Source organism: Sipha flava, unplaced genomic scaffold (genome assembly GCF_003268045.1).
Source record: "Sipha flava isolate LNK unplaced genomic scaffold, YSA_version1 202_pilon_pilon, whole genome shotgun sequence".
Lineage (NCBI taxonomy): Eukaryota > Metazoa > Arthropoda > Insecta > Hemiptera > Aphididae > Sipha > Sipha flava.
In genome coordinates, this window is record NW_020272797.1 from 1,342,004 (window position 1) to 1,367,365 (window position 25,362).

At 33.9% G+C, this 25,362-nt stretch overlaps 2 protein-coding genes across 2 annotated transcripts; one reads left to right on the plus strand and one right to left on the minus strand.

Annotated features, from left to right (window-relative positions):
- Positions 1-1,213: 1,213 nt before the first annotated feature.
- LOC112682312 (tubulin beta chain-like) lies at positions 1,214-20,052 on the plus strand. The gene is made up of 6 exons (XM_025552855.1): positions 1,214-1,487; positions 13,542-13,650; positions 16,570-16,814; positions 17,737-18,296; positions 19,520-19,844; positions 19,932-20,052. Exons 1-6 carry the CDS (start codon positions 1,431-1,433, stop codon positions 19,995-19,997), a joined length of 1,362 nt encoding a protein of 453 aa, XP_025408640.1. The 5' UTR covers positions 1,214-1,430; the 3' UTR covers positions 19,998-20,052.
- Positions 20,053-20,281: 229 nt separating this feature from the next.
- Positions 20,282-24,080, minus strand: LOC112682364. The gene is made up of 6 exons (XM_025552938.1): positions 23,322-24,080; positions 22,956-23,247; positions 22,087-22,341; positions 21,345-21,614; positions 20,759-21,282; positions 20,282-20,680 (listed from the first exon to the last, which is right to left on the minus strand). The coding sequence occupies exons 1-6, from the start codon at positions 23,621-23,623 to the stop codon at positions 20,362-20,364; spliced, it is 1,962 nt and encodes a 653-aa protein (XP_025408723.1). The 5' UTR covers positions 23,624-24,080; the 3' UTR covers positions 20,282-20,361.
- Between the last annotated feature and the right edge of the window lie 1,282 nt (positions 24,081-25,362).

Sequence of the window (25,362 nt, forward strand, 5' to 3'; positions counted from 1 at the left end):
TATTGTATTGAACTACCTTTTTGTGCAAATTTAGTAGATTACATTATTGATCACCATTGATTTCCGTGTTCCGGTGCTTAACTAACGCGCAAATATCATTCTTAGTTTATCTTTAATAGTACTATAGTTTTGAATAAAAAGCAATCTACTTTTCGTTTTATGCGTTCGGCCAATAAAGATGCATAAATAGCAATTAGTAGGTTTACTTCGGTAAGTTCAGACGAACGGTGTAATGCACGTAAACAACACTAATGACTTAGGGGCGGCTCCAGAGCCTTGGTTAGAAGGGGGCCAAGTTATAATTTTACAAAACCTTATAACAAAAAGAAAACAATAATTTTTACAACACAAATTCAAGTCATCTATCTTTAAAATTGGCAAAAATATCAATAATATGATCTATTTGATCTAGAATATCTAGTTTATGATATACGTTAATTAGACATAATGCTGATAGTCTATCTTCTGTCATCATTGAACGAAGTCATGTTTTTAGTCTCCGAACTGTGGAGAAACTCCTTTCAACCGTCATACCTCATGGCTCTATCTACATACTTGTGTATGTCGTATGATAGTACATATTATAATATGCATTTTTTTGTTAACAATATAAAATTTTTTTATAAATACGGTACGGGCTTGGGAGAGGGCCGCAGCCCCTAGGGCCCTCCCCTCTGGAGCCGCCCCTGTAATGACTGTACGTCAACATTGGTAAAATCAATTGAACTGTGTAATTGAACGAGTCCATTGACTGTTACGCTTGGTCTTATTTATCCAGTAAAATTTGTACCGCCAACAAATGTATGGTGGTAATCGCACGCAGAATGAACATTCGAACTGATAACGGTCGTCAATTACCGTGTACGGTCGGGTACATTTATACTTCGTACCTGGCAATATGGCACGTCGGCTCGGTGATTTCCGAACCGAGCGCGTGCAAACCGTAGGTGAAAATTCGCGGTGACCACGTGTCCCCGACCGGATACGCGGTATGGTATATACCTACGTCCGTACACGTCGGAACGGGCGCCATGCACCTAACTCTTTCGCAACGAAGTCGTTGCGGCGGCGAATGCAGTTGGTGCGCGTAAACGTATCGCGTGTACAAAACGGCGATCGGTGCGTATAGTGTTACCACCGCGTGGCGAGTAGGGTACGTGCGTGTAGCGCGCGCGGTAGTAGGGGAAACCGCATAAGCGCCCGCCGTCTAACCTGACGAGTAACGTTACGCGGTCGCAGGATCCATTCTTCGGTGCGCTTCTCGTCTCGCTGCAAGTCCAAAGGAACACCACCGGTCGGCGGCAAACACGCAGCGTGCACTCTACGGGCCCGAACCAGAAGAACGTTTTGCGACGACAACTGCGCGACAGACGTCCACATTCTCCCGCCCCCGCCGTCGAACAGCATTTCGCTCGACCAGCAGCAGCGCCATGAGGGAAATCGTACATTTGCAGGCCGGACAGTGCGGCAACCAGATCGGCGCCAAGGTACTTACTTACTCGTCGTCAATGTTTTTACCGCGTCAATTACGCATGTTCTAATTAACCGTAGGATTCGGGAGGTTATGCGATTCGTCGGTGTACTTTCAGCCGGGGGGGGGAGGGTATTTAATATCGCGGTATTTCGTTGAAGATTTCAGATGACTACATTCCATAACAAATCAATAAATTATTGAACGCTTGAATTTTCGATAAATCGCACGTTGTCGTCAATCATTTTTTGTACACATTTAAATATTAATATTTTTCCGCCCGATCGTGTACTCCGTGGCCCGTGTAACGTTTATTAATCGACATACATTTCCAAAGAAATCGTTCGCCAAATCATTAAAACAATATTTTTCTCGTACATTCAAATATCCGGTTTTCACGATGATTTACCAGTTTTGCGTGTCGTGAGTTGGTAAACAAATATTTTCATTTCACGATAATTACTCACATACCTATATATTATAATATTATGTTTATAACAGACTTAAGAAAAAATCGAACACCACATATTAACTGTTTGTTGTCGATAACATCGAAATACGCATAACATTAACTTAACTGATGTGTTCCCTTAAAGCGTAAATAAGTCCATGACAGCGATGGTTTAATTAACGATATAGTTTTAAACTTGTATTCGTATAACATTTTTAACTGTGTCAAATACTTAGGATAGCTTCCCATGGGCAAATATTTAATAGGATTATCGTTTCCAAATAACTCCGATGACTTTTTTCAACTTTTTAAGAAAATTACACGATAAAATTTGCAAAATAAGCACCTCTCCTTCAACCCCTATAACGGTTTTTTTTAGGTCTTAGATTTTAATGTGGTTCGTGGTTATTAATGCGCGAGGCACGTCTTATGACTACATTATCGCGTACCTACGTTCTCTGCGTATGTTTTATAATTTTATTTTATAGGCTTATAGAGGCTAATACCTAATACTGAAATGAATTATTTGAAACAATCAGAAAAATATTATAACCTCTTTACCGTCACATAATTCTTGTAAAAAGAAAATAACGTGACAGCTCGCTTGGTGGTCTCAAGTTCATGAGTTATTGTACCTAGACATAAGAAAACACAGCTACAAATCGACGCGATACGCTTTTGTGGGCATAGTCATCCGAACGGATCGCCTCTGCTACGCGTGTGTGTATAAGCAGTGTACACGGTCTGCAGATTCTGTCGTCGTGTTCAGCCCCGGGGAAAGCGTTTTCTTCTTATTTATTAAATGTCTATTTTCCTCCGTGGCTACAGCGAATCGTGGCTACACGCATATAATATACACAGGGTGATTGCGATTGCTTAAACGATAATCAGCGCCATACATGAGCGGTTCGTATATTCTATTTTTAATGTAAATCTTATACATGACATTGGGAGGAATATAAAGCCAGGGTATTATGGTGTTATGTACATTGATCTGACCCGTTTGTAGATAAAATGTCTCTATTTCCATTACGTAGCGTCTGCGGAAAATGCGCAACGCTCCAGTACACATTATTGTAATACGCTAATGGTTACGTTTCGAGTAGGGATATAGGTATGTGTATATATATATTTTTTAGATATAATCTGTCGGTCCACCCTGTGGGGAATTGTATTTTCGACGAGCGTAGCGTGCACCGAGAATACAATAATAGTATTCGGGCACGTAAATATTCTAATGAGTCGCACGCGTTGTACGACGATTGAGAGAGATGAGAAAAAGCAATAAAAGTTCACCGGGTAATTGCACCTTTTCGGATGCGCGTGCAGAACGCGTGATCTCGATTTCCGGAATTCGAACGGAAACCGGTCCGGCTCGACGGCGGCGACCCATTATTATCGTGCGTTTCGTTCTTTCGGCGAGCTGCAGCAGCATCGTTTCTGGTGCAAGACCCATTGTATTCGCCTGCGAGTGCATTCCCCTGCTCGAGACTATCCCCGTCACGGAGTGGCTGCCCGAACGCGATTTCGGTATAATATGCGATACATTATTTTAATATTATTCGTCGGCCAATGATACACCGTAAAAAAAAAAAAATAAATAAAATAAATATTAATAAAAAAAAACTGTTTTTTTGTGTTTTTACCGTTGTACGTGGTACGCCGTTAACGTGTATATATGTATAATATTTCATATTATACAAGGCGATTCTTTTAACGAGAACCATACCATTGGGTCGTAGGAAAATGCAAAGAATTTTTATTGTATGTTTGAAAACACCGCTGATAACTTATATTATGGTTTCATCTATACCAATTTTGATATCGATGGATTACCCAAATATCGGAATAAAATCAAAATCCGTTATTAATTTAGTAACCTGTGATTTAAAAATGAAAATAATGCCGTATTTTACATCCAGTATGCTGTGAAAGAAAATTTAATAATATTGAAATTGTATAATTATAACTAATCATCGTTTAATTTAAAAATTGAAAAAAAATAAAAAATCAGTGTGTAAAACGGTGTAATGGTATAATAAGAATATTGTTAGCTATTCCAATAATTCGGTCAAAATATTCATTTGAGTAATGATATCTCGTATGCCATAAATACACCCAATGTCCAAATTCCAATTCGGGAAGTCTGTGCCACAATATAAAACAAGCACCAGTACAGGTTTACATTAGTAAATACCCAATTACATTTGAAAGCTCGGAAACCAAATACCCGATCACAATAATTCGGATTGATCATTCATAATTTCTCAAATCTTCATGTACCAGTCCATTCTCATGTTAAAAAAATCACTCTATATCACAGGGATATCCAACCTTTTTTCCTCGACGGGCCACTTTGATAAACAATTATCTTAGAGAAGGCCATCAACTATTAAAGTACGAATAATATTAATATCAACCTAATAATGTTATTCTGTTACACATAGTTGGTATACAATATACCTGTAAGTACACATTTAATCAGTACGCTCTTTTAAGTGTATGAGTTATATCGGCAACTGGCGGACCGCGGTCCGAATCCGTACCGCGGAAGGTAATATTCTGGACCCTGTCAACTTTTATTTTTATACTTCTAATATTGTAATTTTTAATATAAATTAATTGTAATAACCAAATAATTATTTTTATTTTTATATTACAATTTTTAAAATATAAAGATTTGAAAAAGATTTTTTTCACTGGACCTTATTGATTTATTATTTTAAACTTTAGGACTCCAATGTAAATTACTTGCCGACCCCTGGGTGAAATCTTTGAATTTCCATTTGAAAATGTTCGAAAATAAAATTGATAAATTTAAAAACAAAATTGTATTTTATAATAATTGTACTGTTTTTTTTTTCAATATTTTGTTTAATTTTAAAAACATTGTAATTGGCCACATTGAACACCTTCGCGGGCCAAATGTACAGTGTATCATACAGGCTGTATGTTTGTCGTGTTTGTAGCGGTTCACACACATATATCGGTAGTCATCGGCGATCGGACGTCCACGTGAACACCCTGACAAATCAGTGTTAATAACGCGGTTCTATTGACTGTTCGGACACAATGGACGCATGTGCGATCCGAGCAAACGACGAAGCGAAGGCATCATCGCCACCGTTACTCTGCAGTGAAGTTCAACGTTCTGCGCACGTATTTCACGATTCACATCGTGACGCGTATGCGCGCGTACACGTTATTATAATGTACAGAAAACGTACGAAGGCGCGCGCGCGTGTGTGTGTGTGTAACGCGTGCGGCCAAAACTGTATAATTATACACGTATACTCGTTAAAAACCATAGAAACAAATTTAATTTTTCAATTTAAAAAACTACAATTGCCGCTCATGCATAATATACTCCGTGGCCGTGTGCACTACGCCGTGTATCACATGATAGAAGTGCATATAATGTACTGCGTACAATGCCCGTTGCGCGCGCGGACGACCGCAGTTGAGTACGCGGCAAAAGAAATCATTTTTATTTCGTCTTGGTGCCTCCGATAACAATCGATTTTCCGTGTAACTCATCGTCCATCCGCACGTAATATTTACGAAAACGAGCCGCGGCCGCCGTGAGATAACGATTTATTATTATTATTATTGTTGTTGTAAGGTGTATTGCTCGAGTTCTGGACCGTCATTGTGTGCTGTTGACGAGGTGTATGTAAAGCATGTACTCCACTCGTGTTTGTACCTGCGTAACTCGGTATGTTCATAGTGCGGTACAACCGTGTGAGCGATGACAATGCGAGAGAGGCGTAGATACCTGACCGCGGCGATCGGGCGGTTATAATTGCCGAAAACTTCGTCGGATCGTTAACCGACGAATTTTTAAGTGTGCAATTATCGCGCACACGCGTGTGTGTATAATCTGTTCCGGATCGAAGATCACGGAATTAATTCATCGCAGTATTTCGATGTACTCACCGCGTTAAATCGACTACAATTTGAAACACATATACAACGTAATGACGTACGTTTGATCGGACCGTGTTGGGTCTATATGTAATACGCAATCGTGTGTGATGGTATGGTATACGCAGTATGAATAATTATAATTTATACGGATAACAGGGTAATAACAACTGACCGTGTTAAATGGATTTTACGTATTTTGGAGAGGATAACTGTTGAACAACGATAATAATAACATATCACAGCCACGTGAACAACAACGTGTGTGTGTATTTTTACATATTTTTTAAACTAAATAACCAAAAACAAACTATTATTATAATGGCTTCCTGTAAGTGTGGTGATGGCGGCGGCAACACAAATCCGTCGTCAAATTGGATTGGTTTGGAGTGCGTCAAAGGACCGAAATAAATATTCACGGCTCCTAAGCATATCCTTTGGCCGTGAAGTGTGTGTACGTGTGTGCGCGCGTGTGTCAAAGAAATTGTCTGCATGCATTTCCTGACAGTGTTCCAGAAGAGTCCCTGGAATGTTTATTTTTAGTCTTCCCCTGGAAGACGCTCGCACCCATCTTACATGGGATATAATTATTACTCGGCGACGTCGTCGCGCCGGTGCCAATTATTTTTTTTTTTTTCTAAAAAAGGATCAAACCTCTCTAACTTCTACTGCGTGTGCGTATATAGAACTCCTTCTAATAATAAGTGTTATCGGACGTGTCGGTGTACTCGCGTGTGGCTACCGAAAAGGTAATAATAAACATAATCACCAGAGATAACCAGTGTACATAGATGGATTTTTCGTCTGAAAGCCTCCCCCTTTCCCTCTTTACCAACCATATGTTTTTAAGTAAATTTTATCTTGTCAAAGTATCATACTATAGCGTCTGTAGCCAGAATTTCTATTTGAGCTTGCCTACACTTATAATAGTATTTAAAACGTTTGCGCTACATTATGAGCACGTTTACTCGTTCACTATAAATAACCATAGTTCACGTTTTCGTTTAAGCTCAAGTAAATTTTTATTTAAAAATTAAATTTAGAAAAATATTAAATTTAATTAGTAAAATTTTATTATAACTACAAATCAATTTATTTTTGATGATTCGCTTGGTCTGCTAGTTGATTATTATGCAATTTATATATTTCATGGCGAGATTATACTCGTACGTGACGTATTAGAGTCAACGAATATTTTTTATACTTGTTAGTTGTTATTTGTGCTGTAAGACTACAATAGGTATTCATACATTCTGTAATATAACGATTGTGCCTAGTCATTTTGTTTTATCAACAAGTTTATTTAGAATATTATCAATGTGTATTAACTGTCAATGTTGAAAAGATGGGTTGATTATGTTTGAACTTTGAACGTATTTTTACATTTTACTTTATCATAATGTATTACACTACTAACTTAAACTAGTTTTTGATAATCATTATTTGAGCTCACGCGTCTCATATTTTATTGTTAGTGAAGTTCTTAAATATACTCATCAATTATGAGGTATACGAAACATAATATATAACTTAGGGATCGATCAAAACAGTTCATTAATGTATTCAATACATTTTTATTTATCAATGCAAAATTGAAATTTGTAGTTAACTTCTATACGAAATATTTTGACAAATAATTCCAATTATCTTTCAAGATATTATTGATTATTCGAAAGTTTTATATCTGGATCCAGAACTCATACTTTATACCTCGGTAGTTCGGAACATTGATTTGAATAAATTATGAATTTTAACTACCATTGTAAACGTATATATCTATTCGTATTATTTAAATTTTAATGTTATAATTTAAATCACATAAAATAACAGGATAAAAAAAAATAATAATAATCAAAATTAAAAAAATATAATAACGGATATGACATACTGTTAAATTTTGAATCGTATCTAACACAATACAAAAAAACCAAATTTTCCGTTTCCTTTGCTAGGATAAAAATGGCATATCGCAGACAAACCCATTTTAATATTATACAGACTTGTTTGATCATATATAAAAGAACATTAAACGTTAACTCAAATAATAATATATATGTATACGTATATATTTTAAATAGATAAATTAGAACATAAATGATGAATTTATTTTCATACCAATGATTAAAAACTTTATTAATCCATTACTACACAATTTTAAATATAAAATTATAAATGATGTTATAATTTTTCCTTTACTTAAGTCTCAAAACTATCGTTAACAGTAATCAATTGAATGCGAGATCCAGTATCTAACACTGTATAATTAAGAGGAGTTTATTAAGTCGAAGGTGGTATGCTCCACAGTGGCGTATATAGGAATTCATTTCGGGGGGGGGAGGGGGGGGTTATGAAAAAATATATACTAAATGAAAGTTATAAATTAACTTATTTTTAATAACTATGAAAATTAGAATACATAAATTTAATTACAGGACAAAGTCTAATTTTCGAGGTAGATTTGCAAAATTATTTATCACTTCTTCAGTGTTTATTGAAATACTTCGATGAATTGACATGAGATAATCCTGTTAGTCGATTTTCGCTTGTACTATTTCTCAAGCACAACTTCAATCTTTTCAATATTGAAAACGATCTTTCTGATGACGCTGTTGAGACTGGTAAAGTTACTAATATTGACATTAAGCACCATATATTTGGAAAAAAATCAACGGATAGTTTATTCAAAGTATCAATAGCAGATTTGGATTTCTGACAAACCACGGAACATTTGCAATTATTCTGAGGACTTTGTTTTGGACAATTTGCATTTTTTTGATGTGCGAGGATGCACAATTACCCCATACCGGGCAAGCGTAGGTAAGAATTGGGCGTATAATTTGCTTAAAAATTAGGAGAGAGCATTTTTTTCCCATACTAGACAGTTTGGTTTTAATTAATACATAGATTAAAGAAATGCACACGTGGGTCGTACTAACCATAAATTTCGGGGGAGGGGGGGGGGTGAACCCCCCCCCCCCCTATATACGCCACTGATGCCCCATATATATAGGTATATATAACTCCCTTGTGATTGTTATTCATGCAAAATCGATTTTAGTAATTTTTATCTTATACGGAAATAGGAATGATTGTCATTTCAATTTACTAATTTCTTGAACAGATTCTTAAACAGTTAAAATATTCCAATTGAAGTCCGATGTGGGCTACTTTTAGGTTGTTGAACTTTACGATTTAAAAATGTATTATAATTTAGTTTTTAAATGTAATATAATACGCATATTTTTTTTTTGTCACCTTGAATATTAAGTACATATTAAAACGCAAATAATGTCAAAATGATTAAAAATATAGTTGCAACAAATAATAAATAATACTATAAATACCAGACATTTTTAACTACATATTAAAATGTAATTTAAAATTTAAATCATTAGAAAGTGGATTTAATATTATTAATGATATTACATACGAACCGAAAATGTTGGATGTATTTTTATATGGTTTAAATCAAGCTCGTGATTGTGAATAGAAATTATTTTTTATTTTAAAATATTTATGGTGTTGCATTTTCAATTTAATGAAAATCCAGGACTTCAAACTAACACCGACAATGGAAATGGTGATTCCTAATTAAATAAACTTATCACAATAAAATGACGTCACAATTAATTGAGGACGATACATTTTTTAACATTCTTCATGTACATTCGGCATTCTCTACTTCCGCGTGCAGGTAGAAAAAATTAAAACCGTACGGTTTACAGTAACATTTACTGTTTGTACATTTTTAAATTCTGAACCAAGTTAATTTGTTGGTTTTATAAAAAAGTTTTTTTCTTGTGAACAGCATTTAAAGGTTTTATATATACAAGTATTTTACCATGATTGGTAATACTCATAGAAAACACAGGAAAAACTATAAAGTAATTAATTTTTTGACTTTCTCAGTAAATGTAAATTGTTTAGTTTATTCACTTGTTTAGGTTTTTTATTCATATTATATTTTATGATATAATTAACTTTTTAATAAAAAAATAATTAAAATTAGAATATTCGCAATAATTTATGTTTATCATATTTGAAAATACCTAGAATATTTGTGAACAGAGATTATTTCTTATCAACATTTAATATTTGTTCATAATTTATTTATACACTATTGCGCTTTAATTTATGTTAATATTAATATATAAGATGATATTTTTCGAATTCAGCGGAATATAATTTCGATTTTACAATAAGAAAATTAGTAAAAGCCTCTTTACTATACTTCTAACACATGTAAAACTGAATAATATTAATGAATAAGGAGCTCATAGCGGATTTACGCAATTGTAATACTCATGCATGTATTCAGTATCGTACGAGTATTATATACTATGTTTATGTATACTCCTTTTTTAGTTTAAATTGGGCGCATTCCTTGTAAAAATCAGTTGACCGTATGATATCCCTTGCCCACTTTTCATGTTATGACTCATGCGGGTTTATTGACTACTAAAAGAATAAAAAACAGAGGTTAGGCACCCAGGTACTCGTAAATATGTCTTTTCCAGCAATGAATAAATACTATACACACCCCTAATTTTGTTTTTATGTATGCTCTGCGATAAAAAAAATTGAGTTTGTTTATTTTTTCAGGATTGAGGAAGAATGTTAAATTATTGTTCTTGTTTCAAAAAATGGACGTGTGAACAAATAATTCTTATCGTTACTTTGTATCACATTTGCAAGATTGCATGTGTATATTATGTCGTTTGGTTAAAAGAAAACTCACAGAACGGAACAGCTGTTAAGTTTCATGAAATCGTTTTCGGAGCCTATACACTTACTTATATGAATATTGAAAAATTAATAATTATGTATATTATATATAAAGTTGTGTTTAATGTTAATGTTTAATACTCACTTGTCATATTTTATACAAACAGCTGCACGGTTAGAAATATTTGAAAATGGCGTGGCTTTTAATGATTAAAAAGAAAAAAATCATAAATGATATTGCTATCGATAAAAAGTTTTCATATAGATATTAGACCGAAGAATATTAGAACATAATAGTGTTTTCGCATGTATCTAAGGTGTTTAATTTTTTATTTGATTTTTACTAAAAATCGAATTTTTGCATGACTATAGACATACAAATCGAATTCACCACCGAAAAGGGGTTGTGTGCGTATACATTTACGTACAAAAACACGCGCGCGATAAATGCGTCTTCCGTCAATGAAATATGTTGAATATACGGTTGACGCGCACGTTAATTATAAGTACGTCGTCGTATAGTGTGTCTGTTTGTGTTCTACGCACGTGAGTTTCAAGCGCTACTTATACATAATATAAATATTGTATTAGGTGTGCGATAATAAAATTGTACGTTTATTTTTGGTACACGCTGTCGGCATAATAATTATTCACGAGCAAATCGGCGTTGCGTATCCCGGAGACGTTAGAGTACGTTATTATTATTTATTATATTATTATTATTATTATGAGTATACGGTCTGGATTTTTACGATCGAGCGTCGGGTTTACAACGATTAGGAACGAAAGACCGTTGGTTAAATTTGTACAAAAATCGCAAGTGATCTACGCGTTTTGTATAATCGGAGTCGGGGTATGTCACATGTATTCAATGACAATATTTTTGTGTATACTATTCGACTTCACGCTTTGCACACTTCGGAATTTCATATGTGACGTTGCATGATGTGTATTGTTTACAAGTCTTTCAACCGGGCCTCTTAAGATAACGCTTAAGATAACCACATGTAACGGTGATCAAATGAATGTTTTCTAAGGAACGGAGAAAAAGTTAAGGATTTTTTTTTCTAAAAGAGAAGTACAAGGAGACATTAGCTGTAAAAAAAGCAGAAAAAAATAATCATTGGTTTATAAACGTTTTTTTATATACTTCTATGTAACTTGAATATTTACGCGTGGTAAATGGGTGTGATTACGTGTTTTTACGGGTATATTATATTAATACTACTTGAAAATATTGTAATCATACCCTTGCAATTCTTAGTAGTTATTCGTTTTCGGAGAAAAATTATAATGGTGCTTAGTTTATATGTATATATATATATATATATATACGTGACTCGCATTAAGCGTAACGGCGAATCTTAAATTACAAATCACACGGAATTATGTCGTGTCACGACGATTTATATGTAATCCGGACATCAAATTCTGTTGTTAAAAATCGTTTAACTTAAACCGATGCATATAGTCTAATATCGTCAAATGTGGCAATTGAAAGGGCATGTACCAGTTTCCCCCAAAAGTACATTTTTTTTATACCAATTCCCCCCCAAATTACCTATAGCAAAATGTACCAGTTGCCCTCACATGTTAATATATACACGATTACAATAAATAGCCTGTAAAATAGGGGAGGTAAATATACAAATTATAATTAAAATTATTTATAAAAATAATGTAAGATAGTATAAAATGATAAAATCAAATTTTGATATTTGCAATTATATATGATATTGTATTTTGTAATAAATAATAAATATAATATATTATACAAATAGTATAGATAAAATGAAAATTGTAATAATTGAATAATAACCTACTACTAGGTGCAAAGCCAGGATTTTACAAAAACGTAAATTTAGACGCGTCTAAGTGGATAGCCGATTTATAACGATATTAACGACAATTATATTACGCTTTATCGGAATACACTAGTTATTATCATTTATTAAACCTATCTTTATTAGTAGTTTTTTTTTTGTTAGACATTATTATATGATACGATGTATACCTATATATATACTGTCTTTGATAGGTACATTTTAGTAGACGAAAAGCACTAACGTTGTAAACACGATGGAAAATATTACGCGAGTGTATAGTGAAAAGGGCAATGTTTTGTTGGTTTTAAATAATTATACTTTTTAATTTTAATTAATATTTTAAAAATTCCGATAACAGCCGTTGGGGGCAACTGGTCAACACCCAATTGAAAGGATGGTCGTCGTTTGTCATGGGACTGAACAGATTTCCGTCACTCATTAATCATCAAAAATGTTTTTAAAATACGCTTATAAACTAAAATACACTAAAAAAACCCTTAATATTTTTTAATCCATTAATTGCTCTTTTGAATAACATAACTGAATATTACAACGATTTATAAATTTAAATAATTTTAAATTTGCTAAAGCGAAGTCAATCTGTGTTATTTTATTTATTTTCGTGTTATTGGTTTTTAAACACACGAACATTGAATTGTAAAAGTTAACATACATAAAAAATGTAAATAAACAAATAAATAAAAAAAAAAATTACTGTCAATTCTTAAAAAATCATCCAGAATTACAAACAAATATTTAAAACTTTGAAGTATAAAAACAACAAAATTGTTTTTTTTTTTTAATTTGTATTCATTGTAAGTTGTAATACATACTTCGATTGGAGTCAATGGTTTAAGTTGTTCAAATCAATAAAAAAAAGTTATAAAATTCATCGTAAAATAAATCAGCATTTAAATCTTTCCTGCTCACATCAGGTTAGGTTAAAAAAGTTGGTTAAAAAAAGTAAAAGCGTCTTACATTGTACCTAAGTATAGGTAAACTATAGCGGGATTATAACTACTCTTTAGTTGTAAATCATAATTGTATTTTGAAATATTTTTTACAATCGTTATCGGGAAGTAGAAATAATATTCTTTTGCACGCTCTTGTTCTAATGCTCGTGTTCCTATTTATCTTTTTACAGTTTTGGCAAGTCATATCCGAGGAACACGGAATCGACTACTCAGGCTTCTACAAAGGAACATCCGACCTACAGTTGGAACGCATTAACGTTTATTACAATGAAGGGTCCGGTAAGGCACTTGATGTATTATAAATACGTTGGTCTCGTCTGATAATTATGTTCTGTATAATAGCCATCACGGCTTTCGAGTTCAACGACGAGGCCAATCGACGATAATTATTCTGTCGCGCACCGACTGATGATAATAGTGCACTTATTTATAAATATGTGTTGTGTTTATGTTATATATATATGTATATATTACGACCAATGTCCGGATGTTGGAAAAAGTTAAGATTTACCAGATAGTGTAAATTATATTACATTATATTACGTTATATACAACCGATTATGATTATCATAACCACGTTTATTAGAACTCCGAACGGAATGGTCAAATTAGGCCGTGTGAAAGGATATGTTGTATTCCCGTGGAGTTATTTTCTTTGATGTTTATAATAATGTGGTTTCAAAAGAATTTCTCATAAAATATTGGAGAAACTTTCAGAAAAGTCAAAACCAAGTGACATACGACTATAGCTAAAACAATTGCACATTTTACGAGAGCTATTCTCAGTTTTTGCAACTGTTAACATTCTTAAAAATTTATTTTTATGGTTATTTGTTTTTCACCTTAATCACTGGTTATTATTTATTTATACTTAAATTGTGTATAAATATGTTTGCGTAGTAAATCGTTCATACGGTTCAGTGTTGGGTACACAATAATAATATAACACAGAACAGTCACGTAAAAAATGTATTTATTTTTATTTTTTAACTTAAGGAGTACAATTTTATTTCGTAAGCATTTGTTTAAAATATGTAGGTTATTTAATGGAATTTTCGCTTGAGCAAACTAAACAAATTTAAAATGATTTACACAAAATACTATTTAGTTGATGACTTCATTAGTTTTGCACAAATTGCTATGATAATTATTAAAATACAATTAATTTACTGTTTAACATTTCTGAAAGCTTTATTAATGCGTAATGATTTAAAGACTTTAAGTAAATATTATTCTACGAACATAGCACTCATAACATTGATACTTGAGACGTAATAATTATATTTAATGTCATGTCATAACGAGCTATGAAATATAATACTAATTGTAGTACATTCAAACAAAAGAAAAAACATTTTTAACACAATCAATAATAGTTGGAAATATATAATTAAAATATCTTAACATAAAAAAGACATTATACAATTGAAATACGGTGCCCCTCTCATTATTAAATATATATAAGACATACCATCAGCTATATCAATGACTGGATACCCGCATTATCTTTGGAATGCTGAAGAAATGGAGTGACGGTAGTTAACGAGATTGAAAATATGGAACCCCTGTACATAAAATACAGCGGTAGTTTAAGAACATTAATTAATATCATGTCATTCTATATCTGAACAAAATATAGATACGCTATGACTAGGGCCCGGAAGTTGTAGGAGTTAAAAAATGTAAAATATGCATGATAAAATGTTAAAATACCCATTAAAAATGTTAAATAAACGAAAAATATTATTCTGAATTCCAATAAAAAATGGATAAATTAATAAATTAAAATTATACACAGCAACTATTTATAACGGAAAAAAATGTATAACTGGTTGACATTTTGACATCTTATTGAACTGAAAAATTCGGTATTTTTTTAAGTTATATACGAAAAAAATACATTTTTAATAATTATTGTTGTTTATTGCATTGAACCACCAATACTTTCTTAAGATTTTAAATTTCAATTGACCGACAATTATTCAATAGAAGATTTTTAAATCGAGAAAAACTTCTTTCAATGTCAACTAGAGATTTTACTATAATATTTAGATGAAGAAAGAAAAAAAACAATTTCTTTTACAAATTATTAAATATGTGTAATATACATATGAAAATCAACTAAATATGCATTTTTTCCTAAATTTGATCAAATATGCAAACTATGCATATTCAATTTGTGATTTTTAAATTCACCCTTGTATTACTCGGATTTCTAGCTTGGTCTGCTATAAACTGAGAAAATATAGAACAATTTGGGACTCCTACAACTTTCGAACTCTATGACTATCGACTTCAGGCCTAGAAAGATAAAACAAAATTATTTGATCTCATTATACGAATGCTAGTCCTTGAATGTGAATACTAACGTGATGAGTTTAGTGATATGACTCTGTCCGGTGTTTAATTATTAGGAGGTAATGAATTTTGAAAATCTACACTTTTTATGTTCTGATGATAGATATACGTGAATGTGTCGATAAATATTTAAGAATTTCAAAAGTATTAGACACACATTAAAAAGTTAGAGAATATGAGAGAGTAGTAAAGATATTTTTAAAGATACTTTGTAATTTACAATAGGCAAGTGATAAATAATGTATTTTATTTTAAGATAATTATTTTACATTCAATTCGAGTAATTATAAAAAAGGTATTTTTTTTTTGTGAGTACAGTATCATTGCTAAAGATTTATATATTAGAAAAGTGTCCAAACTGATTATATTTATCACAATTTGAATAATGTAAAATAGACAAATTAAAATATTTTCATGGATCTAATTCTTAGACAAATTTTATTTTTGGGATTAAAAACTACATTACGTAACTTTTGTTGAAATATTAAAAATTGTAAGCACTGCACTCGTGTATAAAAATAAACTTATAAGTCACTTAAACACATATCTGTGTCATAAAACACAACGTATACATAATTTATATACTATACATAATAAGCATTAATAAAACTTACACAGATCATAATGTTATACGAATATGAAAATGTGAATACGTTGTTGATAATATCGTACAATTGAGCCGTAGTCCGTAGAGAAGACCTAAGTGTAAAATTTGAACTGCTATGGAACGAAATACATACTATAAATTCCTTTTCATTTTTGTACAGTTTTAACTACTTTGTATGTTGTCGTATGAGAGCATTATTAACTCATGATCATGTTTGTTATATTGGATTATAGCTGCAAATCGTTCGGAAGGTGGGAAGTACGTACCACGAGCTGTGTTGCTCGATTTGGAGCCCGGAACTATGGAATCTATCCGGTCCGGACCTTACGGCGTGCTTTTCCGACCGGACAACTTCGTCTTCGGTCAGTCGGGTGCCGGAAACAATTGGGCTAAAGGGCATTACACGGAGGGCGCCGAACTCGTGGACGCCGTGTTGGATGTAGTGCGAAAAGAGAGTGAAAATTGCGACTGCCTGCAGGTAAAAATAAAACTACCAATACGATTCGTTAAATATTCATTGTCCAAACGATTCCACCTATATTAGTAGTAGTCCAATATATACTGTTCATATAAACGCATAATCCATTTATCTACGAATCGCTGACAAAGTGATCAGTTGGTTTCAAGTTTTTGAAACTGTGACGAAAGAACTAATGATCCTTGAACAGTTGAAAATTTATTTGATTTTAAAAATATAAACGTCCGACACATTTTGACGTGTTTAAATTAATAATTAAATATAACTGATTAAAAATGAAACTTCGTACAACCTGACAGATAATTAACTTGGGACATAGTTTTTTTCTGAAATGGCCGTTCGCCAAATGATTTGTTTTTGCTGACCCCAGTCATAAGGTTCCCGAGAATGATTAGTGGCTACTGCGAGATCTGGATATCTAGCCGAGTCTAGTAGCCTAAACTGGGCCAGATTTTTTAGTATCTCATCAAACATTTTCTATTGGCTATTAGAAAGCATGCTGAATATAAAATAATAATTAATATACATTGCAGAACTTTTAAACTCTGGAATTTTAGATATATAATAGTACTATATGCTGGTTATTAAATTAACCGTACATGGTTTGCTTTAATATCGACTCACGACTATTTATATGGTTATCAATTAGTACTGGACCATATGTTAATATCAGACATAGACTGTACTTACCTGCGTACAAGGGCGAATGATTTTTATAATTCAAAGGGGTTATAATTTAAGATAATACGTTGTCCGTTTTTAAATCGTAGCTGATTAGTTTAAAGCTAAATCTTCGGATTCCTGTGGTTTTTTTTTTAAAATTTTTTTGTATTGAGATCGGGGACTTTAAACTCTAACTTGACCGTGCCCTGCTTGCATATAAAACCATCACGATGCTATAATGCGTTCTACGTTGGTTCAGGGATTCCAACTGGCTCACTCGTTGGGCGGCGGTACCGGTTCCGGATTGGGCACGCTTCTCATATCAAAGATCCGCGAGGAATACCCGGACCGGATAATGAACACGTACTCGGTGATGCCGTCGCCGAAAGTGTCAGACACGGTGGTGGAGCCGTACAACGCGACGTTGTCCGTGCATCAGCTGGTCGAGAACACGGACGAATCGTACCTGATTGACAACGAGGCGCTGTACGACATTTGCTTCCGGACGCTGAAGCTGACCAACCCCACGTACGGCGACCTCAACCACCTGGTGTCGCTGACCATGTCCGGTGTGACCACGTGCCTCCGGTTCCCCGGCCAGTTGAACGCCGACCTTCGCAAGTTGGCCGTCAATATGGTCCCGTTCCCGCGGCTCCACTTCTTCATGCCCGGGTTCGCACCACTCACGGCCCGCGGCAGCCAATCGTACCGGGCCATGAGCGTGCCCGAGCTCACGCAACAGATGTTCGACGCCAAGAACATGATGGTCGCCTGCGATCCCCGACACGGTCGTTATCTCACCGTAGCTGCCATATTCCGGTAATTTTATTTTAATTCAATACGAGCTTGGTCCAAAGTACAGTAGTAGGTATTCACGTATAATACGAGTTCGGTAGAAGTGACACGGGATTAGGTATGACTACAACAGATATTCAGGGGCGTCAGTCGCCCGCCTCATGGCCTTTTTTCTTTGAAATTTTGTTATTTATTATTTATATCGCACTTGGAAAATAAATAAATGTGAATACATGAATGAAGTTCGCTTCCTTCTATAAAAAAGTCTAGGGACGCTACTGCAGGAATGAAGGGTGGGTGTTGGCTAGATACAATAATCGGTCAAATGGATTATTCTGACTTGTATCAGTAGAGCGTATGGAATAGAAAACGAAATAATAGAGCGAGTTGGACGCGAAAGCGTAAAAAGGAAAAGAGCATGAAACCCCATTCAGCAGAATCGTCAATATGATTAGTAAGGAACTTAATGCTGTTATTTATTATTTTAAAAGCCATAGTTAACAAACCTAGTTCATGGAGGACTAGGTAGTAATTGTATAATGGACGGGGAATTATCTAGTGTTGAATAAAAAAAACGCCTTTGAAATCGCTCTAAGGTAACAAAGTCTGAAGCTGTATGGGGGTGTTATAAGACTAATCCGTATTCAATCTGGGGCCGAACTAACGAGCAATAAAGGGCCTTTATGGAAGAAGTGAGTATAATGTTGGACGATATCCATTATAATTTGATTATATACAAGATATATCAAAATATTGTAGGCACGTAATCGAGTTCCCTTCAGGCTTATGCTAATAACCGATTCGCAGACTATCCGCTATACCATGTCATCAAAGGTCCTTGTCACACGTACGGCTGAGTTTAGACAATATTTGGATATTTTTTACCATAGTTTTACTTACTTTTCATGTCCTTTTTGATATTCCCGATCTATACTACTAGACTTATACCAATACATTTTTCCAAAATCTCCAAGAAAATTATTTGAAGTTTTATGATCTTGAAAATAATTTATTTATATTTTTTTAAACACTGTATGATAATAGTTTAGAAAAAACCATTATTTAGATGTTTCATTATTTGAAAATATGTTAATCTACTTACTTTACAATAATAAAAAAATTTGAGTCCACTATCCAAATTCAATATGATCTCTGTCTATATGTTTGTAGGTGGTGCATTAGATACAATTATCGTTATTTATTTATTATTATTTATTTTTTTAATAATTTATTTTTTAAATTAATAGTGGTCGTATGTCCATGAAAGAGGTGGACGAGCAGATGTTAAATGTTCAAAACAAAAATTCCAGCTATTTTGTTGATTGGATTCCTAACAATGTAAAAACAGCAGTTTGTGACATACCGCCTTGCGGTCTTAAGATGAGTTCTACATTTATTGGAAATACTACAGCTATCCAAGAGCTGTTCAAACGCATATCTGAACAGTTTTCTGCCATGTTTAGACGAAAGGCTTTCTTACATTGGTACACTGGAGAAGGTATGGACGAGATGGAATTTACTGAAGCTGAATCCAACATGAATGATTTGATATCTGAATATCAACAGTATCAGGTGAACTTTAAGTTTTTTAAATATTTAAAAAGTTTATATTATATTATATATAAACAATTAAATTAAACCTGATCAATTATATTACAGGAAGCGTCAGTAGATGAAGAGTACATAGAAGAAGAAGAAACTGAAGAGAGGGACATGTGTGATTAAATAGATAGTTGATTTCTTCGTAACATAATCTTATTATAAGTATTTTTTTTTTTTTTTAAAAAAAACATGTATAATTTAGGCTCAATTAAATTATTTTAAATGTTGTACTTCATTTTAATTTTGTTTTGTATTTTAATAGTTGGTGATTTATATATTATATATTTTAACTAATAAATTATTATCAGTATTTAAAATGCAAGTTATAATAATAATAATAATAATAAAAAAAATAGTAATTACAATAATAATAAAAAAAAACATTATAAAACAGTATATACAAATAGTTTATAAAAGTAATATATGTCTTAGTTTAATAATATAAAAGATAAAAACAATAATTTACTTAATTTTTTATTCTGAAGATTTATAGTTTGGTTTCGTGTCGAATGGTAAGAGCATTACGATCAGGCAGTCGTAAGGGCCGAGGTGATAACTTAGGCTGTGATGTGTCAGATTCATCATCACCTGAGTCTACATCTCCATCACTAGAGTTAGTAGAAGCAACAATATGATCAGATCGAACTGTTCTTCTAGGCCTAACTTTTCTATAGAATTTAAATTCTCTGGGCAATGTGTATGAACGTGGTAGTGATATTTGAGAATCTAAATCAGATGGCGATTTGTATGACTTGTACATTAATGTGAGCACTTGGTCATTTGATTGAGCATTGTTATCTTGTGGGCTAAAAATGCAACTTAAGTTAATATTTGAAAATGTATTTAATAAAAAAATATTTATATTGAGAGGTACAAGTTTTTACCTATAAGGTGGGGCTATCCAGTTCTGTTGTTGTAGGTATCCTTGAGGAGATAATAGTACTTCTCCATTCTCAGTTGGTCTCTTTAGTTTACCTTGTCTAATTTCCTCTTCAATTGCTCTAAGTTCAGCAAGTTGATTTTGTCTCTTTTCCTGCAACTTCTGTCTAATATCAACATGAGAACCAACACTTTCGTTTTCACTAGAACCTTGTTGACTATGGATTGAAGGGGGCGGTTTACACCAAAATGCAACACTGTCTCTGCCATTTGTACCAGATGGTGGAGGTACAAATGTGGTAGGCTTTTTTTTTTTACGTTTTTGCATTGCTGCCACATATGGATTTGTGAAACGACAATTGAAAACACCAGGTATACCGTTATGTACGCTAGCGGGCAATGCACTATAATACCTCTGGTTTCTTTGTAGGGTTGGTGGTGGTTCACTAGAAATAGGTTGATTGTGGAAACCTCCTGGTGGTATGTTCTCATATACACTGCTGAAGCTATGCCTTCTTATAAGGTCAGCCTAAAAATTAAAATATTTAGTTAGTGTGTTATCATAAAATATGTGATTAAATGTGTACATACTTTGCCATTGGGCACATTTAGTTGATCTTTATACTTGGCTTCCAACGCTAATTTTGCTGTTGAATTGTTACTATTTGTAGTACTCAATCTACCGCCAGATTCATATTTTAATCTTCTTACATGAAAAAATTGGTAGTAAATTGCCATGAACACAAGACCGCAACAAAATAGTCCAAATACAACAAATGGTTTAATTGCATCACCACTACCCAAGCTCCACACAAACATAAGGAGAGCGTTTTCTAATGCCATCACTACATAAAACATTAACTGAAAAAGTACATACAAATAATTACTTATATTGGATTGTTATATATATTGTTATTGGGGAAAAATATTTATTTATAAAATATTAATTAAGTAATTAATTTATTGTTTGGATGGAGTTAATTTTATAAATTCCAAAAATATGTACATATTTAAGTAATGATAATACAACATGAAAAAAAAATTACAGATAGATTAATAATAGATTAATGATCAACTACAGAATCTAATTAATTGATGTTGCATTACATTTTAATGTCACAACACTTAATAATAAAATAAACAAAAGAAAACTTGGACAGGAAGAAAACACAACATTATACTATAGTATAATTTAAACAAGCATATATATATAAGTATAAAATAAGTAGGTATGGAAAAAATACTGTATATTAAATGATTAATGCATTACTTATATATTATTATCATTAAACTTTAATATTTTTTTGCTACATTTCTACAATGAAATACTCACCATTTTTTCTCTATGGTTATTTTCTAATAGGTTCACATATTCAAAAGTGAATACAAAGGCTAGAAGAGCAAACAAGAACGCCTTACGTTTAGGTGACATTCGTTCTCCATGAAACACATTTTTAGGTGAATGCAACCATAGTAGCATCGATAACCAATGCAAGCCAAGTACTAAAAGTACCCAATATTTGTACATAGCTGCATAGGCAGTCAATGAAATAACCCTGGCTCCAACAGTGCCCAAGCGCCAAAGGAACTGTGAAATAAAAACAAACTATGAAGTTAAATATTAACATATATACATAACAGCTCATTTATTATTTATATTCACAAAAATTATAGTATGAAAATATTGATCGGATGATATCTTTTATTTCAAATTAAAAAGAGTTAATTTATATAGTAGGTCCAAATTGTTTAAAAGTATTTGGGTTCTAGTATGCAATTACTTTTAAGTAACATATTTATTTGTATAATTTTTTTATTCATGCATATTTGTGTTGGATAAATATCAAAACTAAATTTAAATTGTTAAGAAAATAATATACTCATGATAACATGTAATAAAAAAAAAAAAAAATTTGAAATAATAAAAATACTTGGAAAATATAAGTATTTTTTATTGAGATATAATGGATTTTGATTTCAGTTCTTTAACAAAAGTTTCTGTACTTCATAGACTTAGAGATTTGTAGCTCTAAAATCTAGAATCAGGTTCAGTTTTAGATTCTAGTTCCTGGATTGGATCTATCAACCAAAACTATAAGCGGTTGTACTGTGTACAGCGTTTACAATATCTATTGCACAAAAATTTAAAAAACCAAGCTGTATGTACACTGTTGGCAGTATAATGTGATGTAGGCTTCATACCTGAAATATGACACCAAGCCAAGTGAGGACTAGTCTGTGGACGTTTTGCATGCGCACGTTCTTGCCAAAAGAGGCAAGGGCCCAACACACGCTAACGGTGGACAAGGTAATGGCTACTTTGTTCAGATCTCGCAAGTGTTTCCAAGCACCTTCATCTGTCCACAGCAGATAGGACTGCAGCAGTAGCAGTGGCATGGACTCACAGAAAGCGTGCAACAAGCGCAGCATGCACAAGTCGCGCACCTCGAACTTGACGTACCTGAGATCGACGGGCAGGAAAAGTTTGAAGTATCTGGGTGATAAAAGTAACGGTATGGATTAACAAAAACTATTCGGACGGCATTGGTGTCTGTGCGTTTCAATTACCTCCAGAGGACGCCGAGCTGGACGAAGTGTAACCCTTGCACGGCCGAGCGTTTCAGCCGGTCGGACAGCGTGGACTTGTCGCCGACGGTGCGCGCGGCCAGGTACCAGCGCAGCGACATGGTTTGCTCGACGGTGGCCGACGCGCCTACGAACAGCATGGTGAGACCGAACGGCACGTAGCGGCCGTACGAGTAGAGCGCGTAGCCCATGACCACGTCGAACACGATGTCGCAGAAGTAAGCGGCCAGCGAGATGATGTTGAAGAGCACGTCGCACAGCGGCAGGAACTCATACTGGGCCATGGGACGATGGGTCGAGTGATCATGTTTCGGCGCGGCGGCAGCGGCGGCGGCGGAAGGTCGACGGGGCAGCGCGTCAATCGAGAGACTTTAACGGCCAGTGACGGCGGTGTACGGGTGTGTAGCGCGCGTACATGCGTGTGCCGTGACGCGGTGGTGCAGCTGCTGCTCGGCAATCGGACCGACACCGACGGGTCCGCGGCACACACGGTCCCGAGCCGTACGCGGGGCGGCAGCGGACGGGCCTTGAGCAAAATGTACGGGAAGAACGGTGCGCCCAACGGCCGATCGGTGGCGGCAAAACTATCGACGAACCTTTGTCGGCGGGATCCGCGGTCCACTTGCGCTCGTTCCGCGTTCGTCGTCGTCACTCGTAACGCGTTCACACACGGCCCGGATGCTGCGGAGACACGCACATACGCACGCGAACGACCGCACGCTCTCTCACACGTACATTCTCGCGGTGACGCGCATATTTGCCAACAGGTGGCGGCGCGCTCTGCTTCGTCGGCCACCGTCTCGCGTCGTCCCGGTCCGTCAGTCGCGTCTCCTCCGCGTTCTCTCCGGACGTTTTTTGACGTGACGGTTTCCCTCACTCCCACCCGACGACAAACGCGAGAACCGGTTTCGGAATCCTTATACGCACGAGAGCAGAAAAATTACCTCGGCCAAACGCGTACGCGTTGATCACTTACGGATGGACGTCCGTTGCGTACCGGTTCGCCGTGATGACACATGCCCCTGAGTTTCTTTTCCACACGAGTTTCAAAAACGGCCCATTCATCCCTTAACCTTTAGACTAAACCTAAGGGGGGTATAGCCAACCTAAGTATTCCCATAGCCCTTCCAGGCAGTGGTTTAAGTGATAAAAATGTTGAGGGGACACTAATAATCACCAACAATTGAGGAGCGTTCCCTTACCAAAGTTTAAATTCGACCAAAATTATTTAGGTAGCCCATAAGAAATCTATCATTTTTTCATTTACACACATTTGTTTCTAAAATGTTTTATAGGGTGTACAAACTAAAATAAAATTTCCTCAAAAAAAAAAAAAAAGAACAACATATTATTATGCCGTGTTAGTAAAAACAAATTGTTTTAAAATGTTCAGAAAAACGAATTTAAATTTTTAAGAAGTTTTAATTTGTCAGTCACATATTTTGTAAAAAAAATTATTTTTCATATTTTAGTACATTTTGAGGATTAGAGAATATTAAACCTATATTGTATAATTTAAAATATATGTTGTCTGTAGAAAATATCATATTTGTTCAATTCATAAATTTGGACTTTTATGTTACAAAAAAAAAAAAAACTGGGTATAAAAAATAACTAAAACAAAACAATAATAGATAATTGTTTTACTTTATTATTAAATAATATGATCTCTTGACTTAAATTTATTGTGATGTTTTTTATTTTACATATGAAAAATTTATAAAAGTTATCTTGAATTTTCTACTGAACACAATTTTTTTTGTTACACAAGATATGTGGTATATAAGAGTTAATAGGTACATGTTTAAAAAAAAAAAAAACAAAAATTCATACAACTATTAACAATATATACATATATACTTACATGAAATATATACATTGTGTTTATAATATTATACGTAATTAAATAATCAGCATATTTGAGCATATTTTGAAGAAAAGAAAATATTTCTTGGATATAAGCATTTTTTGATTTTATTTTATTAGCTTTTAAGGTAATATTTAGTGCATATTTTGAGGTTTT